Source organism: Nicotiana attenuata, unplaced genomic scaffold (genome assembly GCF_001879085.1).
Source record: "Nicotiana attenuata strain UT unplaced genomic scaffold, NIATTr2, whole genome shotgun sequence".
Taxonomy (NCBI): domain Eukaryota; kingdom Viridiplantae; phylum Streptophyta; class Magnoliopsida; order Solanales; family Solanaceae; genus Nicotiana; species Nicotiana attenuata.
This window is the reverse complement of record NW_017670310.1, coordinates 215,124-223,996: the sequence shown is the minus strand read 5'-3', so window position 1 is coordinate 223,996 and position 8,873 is coordinate 215,124. Positions and strand designations below refer to the sequence as shown.

The window sequence follows — 8,873 nt, the reverse complement described above, 5'->3', positions numbered from 1 at the left end:
GGGCAACATTTTCGGCGGACAGAAAACGCCCCTGTGACACCTAATACCATGAAAGTGGTGTTATGTTTTATAAGGTGATGTTAAATTTACTTTGAACAAAAATAAAAAGGTATTAAGACATCCATAATGAAATTAGTTTTTTCACCCGAAGTGTCCCATGCCAAGTTTAGTGGTTATCTACGAAATTGGCCAAAATAATAAAAATACAATAAACTAAATTGCACATACATGTAAGGACCAGATTCACGAGGGGCAGGCAAGCAGGTCATGTAAGTAGATCTACACATGCGGAACGTGTCTACATATAACTGGATCTACAAAAATTGAAGTCAAACACGAGAGTTACTGCCCTCCCTCGTTCTTTCTATCACTACAAGGTGAAGGTTCCTCCAACAATTATTGCCTATCTACTCTCTCGCTGCTTTGACCTCAATCACACTTCTCTGTGTGTGGGATTTCAATTCTGAGGTATCAGATCTTTGCAATTCAGATTTACTTCTGTCTATTAGCATCAGTTTCCCACAATGCCGTCACTTTTCGGAGGTCCTATGACTACTTTTGAGGATTCTGAGAAGGAAAGCGAGTATGGCTACGTCAGAAAGGTATTCTCTTTTTCCTTAGATCTGCAATTGTTTTTTGACTTTGAGATCTAATTTATTCTGTTTAATCGGATGGGAACTGGATATAATTGGATCGGTTTGACTTCACTTTCCTGGTCGATTCATTCAGCCCTAATTTTTCCATTTGTGTTGAGCTTTTCTTTAGATTGCTCCTTGTGTAGAAGCTTTTAGAGTGGATCATCGATTAAACAGCTGGTAACTAAAAGCAACTAAACTTACCCGTGATACCATCTTGCGACTTTGATTTGATTATTGATGTTCTCATTGATCAGTCCAGGGGTGGATGTAGAGTATATATGGGTTCGCTCGAACCCATTAGCTTTGTCCCTTAAGAAATCCACAAAATATGTACAAATATTAAATTCCAAGCCCAGTTATTAGCACTTTAGTTCGCTTTCCTAGAATCCCGAACCCATAAAGTTCAAATCATCTGTTAATCGCTAATTATAATATCTGGGGTTGCCTTTGCTTGTTGCAGATACTTGGTCTTTTCACTGCTTGATTTGTTGATTACTACTCCTCTAATGTGAAAATTACCGCTTCTTATTATTAAGTGTGTATTTACCTTTTCTTTTTTGGCTACAACTTAGATGATTATACTTATCTTTGTTGGTTTGACTCTGATCTATTCACCTAGCACTATTAAGTCTACTCTCCCACTCCACTATGAAAAGGGCTATTGGTAGAACTTATGAGGTTGTCGTTCGTCTTCTGTAACAGGTGTCTGGACCAGTGGTTGTTGCTGATGGAATGGCAGGGGCTGCCATGTATGAACTAGTTCGTGTCGGACATGACAATCTCATTGGTGAAATTATTAGGCTCGAAGGAGATTCTGCTACAATTCAGGGTATATTGCTCTTGAATTTCTTTCTTCCTTGCTTTTGCTTGTTCCTAAGCTTTTTGCAAAAAGGAGATATTGACCAGCTTTTAAAGTACCGTACTTTCACATGATTCAAACTAAAAGCAAGATTTGTTTGTTAAATTGCCTTTCTTGCAGTCTATGAAGAAACAGCTGGTCTGATGGTGAATGATCCTGTGCTACGTACACGCAAGGTCAAAAGAAATTCTTTCTTTGAGCTTCGATTGTTTTCCTTTAAGTGTCAACTAAAATTTCAAAATTCCAAGATTTTCATGTTCTGTTTCAAATAACAGCCCCTGTCAGTAGAGCTGGGTCCTGGAATATTGGGAAACATCTTCGACGGTATTCAGGTTATCATCTGACAATGTCCTTTTCATATTTTAAATTAATTCTTAATTCAAGCGTTGTGAAAACAGAGCCATTTGCATCAACCAATAGAATGGTGCTACATGATTTTTGTATGTTTTCTCCCTCAATAATGCAGAGGCCTCTGAAGACAATTGCAAAAAGGTCTGGTGATGTCTACATCCCTCGAGGTGTATCTGTTCCGGCCTTGGACAAGGATATACTATGGGAATTTCAGCCTAAGAAAATAGGTATATTTGTAGTCTTTTACTATATAACATTTTGGACCTTGAACTTAGAAAAATATTTATTACTCTGCTCACTATCAATATCATGCTGCCAGGTGAGGGAGATCTCTTAACAGGTGGAGATTTGTATGCTGTAAGTGAACTTAACTTCTTTTATGTAAATTTGTGATAACCTTTTCCAAAGCCCTGTTCCAGTATCATTGTTACCTGATGAGTATATGCGTGAATTTTCTTTTGACAGACTGTCTTTGAGAACACCTTAATGGAACATCGTGTTGCTCTTCCTCCTGATGCCATGGGAAAGATTACTTACATTGCTCCAGCTGGTCACTACTCTTTGAATGTATGTCAACAATTTATGCTTCAAAAATCAGTACACATTTGGTGTTACTGTTCTTGTTGGATCATTAAGATTCTATTTGAGATCAACCCATTTTTCTAGTATTGTAGTGCATAGTTGTCTGAAGTAATTTTTTTATAAAGCTATGGTTTGACTGTCTAATAGCTGGTCCAACTTGAATCATTTTGATGGCAATTAGGCACCTCCCTGAGTGTGTGAAATTATGCCACCAATTGGCCTGTACTTACTGTTTGGAAAGGAAAATAGAAAATCTACTCCATTTCCGGAACAGCAAACCTAGATTGCAGTTTAGATGGCTCCAGTAGTAATTCCTTTTCCTTTATTTTTTCCCATTTTAAAGCTTGATATCAAGTGTATGACTTGCTCAACGTACTATTCATGTTACATTGTTTTAATGGTTAAGATTTATAGCTTGTAAGAACATGTAGTTCAGATATTTATTCCTTTGTTAAAAAGAAAGTTATATAATATTTATCAAAGAAAGAAAGACGATAAGATTGCCATAGGACCATCTTTTTCTATATCAGAGGAGATCAAATAAGGAAAAGATAAGATATTGCAAGCAATGCATTGACTATTATATCAGGGGACTTCATTTGTTTTCTCTTCCCACTATGCTTGCAGGATACTGTTCTTGAGCTTGAGTTTCAAGGCGTCAAAAAGCAAGTGACTATGCTTCAGGTTAATGACACTCTAGTTACATGAGTTCCATAGATTGTCTTTTGCTTGTTCGTATCACAGTTTCAGCAGTGGATACTGACACTAACTTGCTCCCATCTCTTTAGACTTGGCCTGTGCGTACTCCTAGGCCTGTTGCATCAAAGTTAGCTGCTGATACTCCTCTTCTTACTGGACAGGTAAATCTTGCTTAGATATTAGGCCTCTTTTGGGGTTTCATGTGAGAATTGTAGACATCTGTGCTTTAGCTTCTCTATTTCATGTCCCCTAAAAGAAAACTGCTCTATTTCATTTCAGCGTGTTCTGGATGCCCTGTTCCCCTCAGTGCTTGGTGGTACTTGTGCCATACCTGGTGCTTTTGGCTGTGGGAAGACAGTGATTAGTCAAGCTCTTTCCAAGGCGAGTGTCATATTTATTCACATTGGATTACCTACTTAATTTCAGTTTCCAAAAATTAGAACTGATCCTTAGGAAGCTTATTCAAGTTATTGTTTCGTTTTAATAATGAATGCAGTACTCTAACTCGGACACTGTCGTGTATGTTGGTTGTGGAGAAAGAGGAAATGAAATGGCAGAGGTATGGAGTTTTTCCACTCTATTTGCGAGCTCTTTCTTATTATATTGAGTCACATAGCAGAAGATCCTTAATTTCAGGTACTTATGGATTTCCCTCAATTGACAATGACACTGCCTGATGGGCGTGAAGAGTCTGTCATGAAACGTACCACACTTGTGGCTAATACTTCAAACATGCCTGTGGCTGCTCGTGAGGCCTCAATCTATACAGGTCGGTACTTGCTTCACTCTCTAATATTCTTACTATGTCAATATTCCTTGGAGAAGGTCCTTGATTCTGCCATTTACAATTGGTCTTATCTCATCATGTAATTTTCCTGTATCATCATAAAAAAGAATGATGCTTGCTGTAAAATGTCTTTCCTCTCTTGCTCTTGATAAAAAAGAATGACAAAATGTCCAGTAGAATAAGTATAATTGCTTAGCTTTAGAATTCTAGCTAACATAATTACTCCGGCACCTGTTTATTATACCAAATAAAAGAGTGTTCCACTTTTTGTTCTTTGTATGTTCATGTTCATGTAGATGTTTTCTGCTGAGTGCTGCTTCCTACGCTTCCGAAATAAAGTATCATCTTATATTCCGTTGATGCCTTTTCTTCTCTAAAAAAAGCAAGCTCTTCTTCATACACCAAGGCGGTTCTTCAGCTTGTGTCTTTATTATTTTCAGGTATTACTATAGCAGAATACTTCAGAGACATGGGTTACAATGTCAGTATGATGGCAGATTCGACATCTCGTTGGGCAGAAGCTTTACGTGAAATCTCAGGTCGATTGGTGAGTATGCCATTCCTTCCATTGCAACAAGTCTGATAACTTCTTCGTTCCTTTAGTTGCAACAGCTAAAATATTCTCCTATTCTCGGCAACTGATGCTTTAAGGTTTCTTTTATCATTTTTTCGCATTGTCAGTACTTGACTCGTTATGTTGCCCACCACATGCACAGACAGACATTGTAAACTAAAATCTGTGTGAAATCCAAATCTTAGTAAAATCATTGTGGCAAGCAGAACTAATTTTGTTTTATATTCAAAATGAAACGGATTTGACTGGCCATTAGTGAAAATGTACCATTAATGCAGTCGTAAAGAGGTTACTGGTATGTGATTGCGGACTTGCAGTTGGTATTGCGGTGTTTAAACAAATTTTGGACTTTCTTTTAGTCATTAATTTTTACTCCTATCTTGAGTGAGATTCAGATAGCTTTGCTCCTAGAGTAAGAAGGGATTTACTTTTATTTTCTTCTTCTAAGCGCGTATTTTCGACTTGAAGGTTAGTGGTTAGAGCAGGCTAGAGAGATTTAAGCATAAAGATCTATCCTTCCAACAAATATATATATATACATATATATATATATATATATATATATATATATATATATATTGTCTTATTATTTTCAAAAAGAAAAATCTTTATACTTTATTGAATGGAACTTTGTGGCATCTCCTTTTCCTTTTCTCCTTCTCAATTTCTTTTCGGTAAGTTCGGTGGGGCATGCCCTGGCCTTTGTCTCATTACTTTTTTTCCAACTTCCTAGACTCTTTTTTCCTTTTGAAAGTGGCAGCTTGGAATATCTGTGTAGCTTCTCTATATCATGCATTTTAACCTTAGTCGGTTATATAGAGAAGGAAACTCTTTTTCTTTTTATTTTCATGGGGGTTCTCTATTCACCCTTTTTTAATTTCTAAGCATATATGCTTACTAACATGTAAGTTGCTGCCCCATTAAGAGTCCAGTTTCAACCATTTGGGCAACTTGTGGGGGCATGCTATGGATTAGAACCTTCAATAGAGTAAACGAGTTTCACATTATTATTTTCCCAATGTGGAGAGAAGTTGTTTTCTTGGTGTCTTCATGTATGTTGATACAATATGCACCTTTCAGGCTGAGATGCCTGCAGACAGTGGATATCCTGCTTATTTGGCAGCACGTTTGGCGTCTTTCTATGAGCGTGCTGGTAAAGTTAAGTGTCTTGGTGGACCAGAGAGAACTGGTAGTGTGACGATTGTTGGTGCTGTTTCTCCTCCAGGAGGAGATTTCTCAGATCCTGTTACATCTGCAACCCTCGGTATTGTTCAGGCAAGTAAACGCAATCGTCATTACTGGAAGTTTTGGTTCCTGCTTCTGCCAGCTTCTCTAAAGGAGTATTCTTTTGCAGGTCTTCTGGGGTCTGGATAAGAAATTGGCTCAAAGGAAACACTTTCCATCTGTAAATTGGCTTATTTCCTATTCGAAATACTCTGGGGTATGTTGTTGGTGTTGTTGTTGCTGTTTGTGCTCCTTGGCGACAAACTGCTTCTCATTGACTTGACATTTTTTTTACATCCAGGCACTAGAGTCCTTTTATGAGAAGTTTGATGCTGATTTTATTGACATAAGGACAAAAGCCCGTGAGGTGCTGCAGAGGGAGGATGACCTAAATGAAATTGTTCAAGTATGTGTTTTTTTGCTTTTTCTGGAGCTGTATGTGTTGATGCCACCCGAATTAATATATTTGGGAGAAGGGGATGGGTGGGGTCGATGTAGCTCTACCTTTAGGCTTGTTTTGTTTTAAGGAGCTTTTTCACTTGTATTTGGTACGACTATTGTTGATATGGACACAGAAACATCCATTGGTCAAATAACTATTTGCCAGCCTTTGTGCTCTCTGTCTTCCTTGTTCATATTCCTTGAAGAACAGACTTAAAAGCCATGTTGTGAGGGAGGCAATTCATACTTAGATGGATTGTGTTGGGTGGAAAAAAAATTGGTTACATTGGGTAGAATGACACAGAGCTAGGTGAATTTTGGTCCCTGACATATAGCTATATTAATTCCACTCTACAATCTTCTCCCGCCCAAAAAAAAGACAGAGAAAATAAGTAATCCACGCATAAACCCAAGAACCAACTTACACGTGTAGGAGGGTGTTAGAGAAAGGGATTCAAAGTTAAGAACATTCAACAAAGATGCAGCACTAAACACGGCATTGTAATATTACTCTAGAACTCATTGTTTACCTTCTAGTTCCTTCAATCAATCAATTCCTAGTATATCCCACTGAAATTGATTAGGTATCTGGTTTCCAAGGTTGGTCCACGACTCTTTATCGTATTTATTACTACTGAAATTTATATTCAAGTTATTAAGATATTTGTTTTAGCTCTATAAGAGAATTACTGGCATTCAATTGTGACATATTACTACCTAAAAACTAAGAAACTACACATCCATCCTAAATTGGGTGATCTTGCCATCTGCAGCTTGTCGGAAAGGATGCTTTAGCTGAAACAGATAAGATTACCTTGGAAACTGCAAAGCTTTTAAGGGAGGACTACCTTGCACAAAATGCTTTTACACCGTAAGTTATAGAAATCAACTGTGATACCTTATTCTGGAAGGAATTAGGATTGGCATGGTCTCATTTTTTTGTCTTATGACAGATATGATAAGTTCTGCCCTTTCTACAAATCTGTTTGGATGTTGCGCAACATTATCCACTTCTATAACTTGGCTAACCAGGTAATGATAGTCTTGGCATTCAATGCATCAGGATTTTCCTTCTCTATTTCCTTCAGAGTGCAATTTTTTTATTTTCTGCAGATGCATTTCAATTCTTTATACTGATGACTGTTGTTATTTTATGCTCTTACATCACCTTTTGTCACATTTAGTAAGATTCTATGGTAGCTTTTTGGACAATTGTCATTAGACCAGTAACCAGATAAACTCGAACCTTGGGATTTCCTTGTAACATCTTCTGTTATCATCTTTGCACAGGCTGTTGAACGAGGAGCTGGTATGGATGGACAGAAAATTACTTACACTCTCATTAAGCACCGTCTAGGAGATTTATTCTACCGTTTGGTGTAAGTTACTGCCTAGACATGGACTTTGTTCTACTATATCTATCATCATATTACAGATGCAGTTACGTTCCATGCTGACAGTCCAATACTTGGCCTGTCCTTTCCCTATTTTTCCTGCTTTTTACACTTCCATTTCACACAGGTCCCAAAAGTTCGAGGATCCAGCAGAAGGCGAGGACGTTCTGGTGGGCAAGTTTAAGAAGCTTCATGATGATTTGACTGCTGGTTTCCGCAACCTTGAGGATGAGACTCGATAACTGTAATTTGCTGAAACGTGCAATTTTTGGAGGAATCGATCGAATTCGTGAGCAGAAAATAATTCTGTAGTCTTCTACAATGTAAGAACACATCAAGTGAGTTGTGTGCAGTCTTCCGTAATGCACGTCTGGATCCATGAAATCTGGAGAAATCATGGTGGAAAAATGCGTGTTTGCTCAGTCTTTTATATGGTTGCTGTATCTCTATTTATCCAGTAGCATGGCGAATGACAGGGTCATTTAGGTGTATTTATCTTGAGTTTTGATTTTATCATCAGATTTGAAGAATAAAGTTGTGATTGAGAATTTATACCTAAGCGATATCACTTGGGTACATGTTTGTTCTTTAATTTATTGAACTGATGTGCAATAATTAATAATAAGGTCTTGAGGTGCACCACTCTTGAAATTGCTTGTCTCCATTTGTTCTATGTTTTTTCAGTGTATAGTTTGTTTTCTGAACGTCTCAATTTAGAGTTTTAGACAGTGGAAGGCCTACAGTTACGATAAATCAAGATTATTATGTTTTAATTTGAAATTACAACGTTTATCAAAGCTTAGTATCTAAGGACATCGACTAGTGGTCACATGTAGTAGGTATTTGGCCATAAATTTTGAAAGTTTTTTTTTTTCATAAAAGATTTTCAAATATGTGTTTGTTCATAGAATTAATCTATTTTTTCGGAGATTTTGAAAACCAAAACTTCAAATCCCAAATATAGGGGAGGAATTCCAAAATAGTCAGATTTACAAGTGGTCGTTCAAAAATAGCCCAGTTTCAAAAGCAATCGAAATTTAGCCACTTTTTATGTAAAGATAAATCTGAGCGAAAACACTGTTCAAAACCCGGAAAAATACGTCAGTCTATTATACTGGAGTTCCAGCATAAGTATGCTGGAACTCTAGCATATTATACTGGAGTTCCAGGTTAAGTATGCTCCACTCCAGCATAATATGATGGAGTTCCGGCATAAGTACACTAGAACTCCAGCATAATATACCGGAGTTCCAGCAAAGTATATCGGTCCAGTATAATATGCTGGAAGTTCATACACAAGTGCTCGAATCTCCAGTATATTATG

General features: G+C 37.3%; 1 protein-coding gene across 1 annotated transcript; it reads left to right on the top strand.

Annotated features, from left to right (window-relative positions):
• Positions 1-342: 342 nt before the first annotated feature.
• Positions 343-8,209, top strand: LOC109237617 (V-type proton ATPase catalytic subunit A-like). The gene is made up of 20 exons (XM_019403936.1): positions 343-602; positions 1,341-1,467; positions 1,618-1,673; positions 1,773-1,829; positions 1,964-2,075; positions 2,168-2,205; positions 2,314-2,415; positions 3,058-3,114; positions 3,219-3,290; positions 3,409-3,510; positions 3,626-3,688; positions 3,766-3,898; positions 4,357-4,463; positions 5,571-5,765; positions 5,845-5,931; positions 6,016-6,120; positions 6,929-7,026; positions 7,109-7,187; positions 7,446-7,534; positions 7,677-8,209. The coding sequence occupies exons 1-20, from the start codon at positions 525-527 to the stop codon at positions 7,789-7,791; spliced, it is 1,872 nt and encodes a 623-aa protein (XP_019259481.1). The 5' UTR covers positions 343-524; the 3' UTR covers positions 7,792-8,209.
• The last annotated feature ends 664 nt before the right edge of the window (positions 8,210-8,873 follow it).

Excerpts from the sequence above, each read along its gene's own strand:
- LOC109237617 (XM_019403936.1), top strand. The coding sequence starts at position 525 with ATGCCGTCACTTTTCGGAGGTCCTATGACTACTTTTGAGGATTCTGAG. Across the intron at positions 1,830-1,963 it reads ACATCTTCGACGGTATTCAG|AGGCCTCTGAAGACAATTGC; the intron begins GTTATCATCTGA and ends TCAATAATGCAG. Across the intron at positions 2,206-2,313 it reads CAGGTGGAGATTTGTATGCT|ACTGTCTTTGAGAACACCTT; the intron begins GTAAGTGAACTT and ends TTCTTTTGACAG.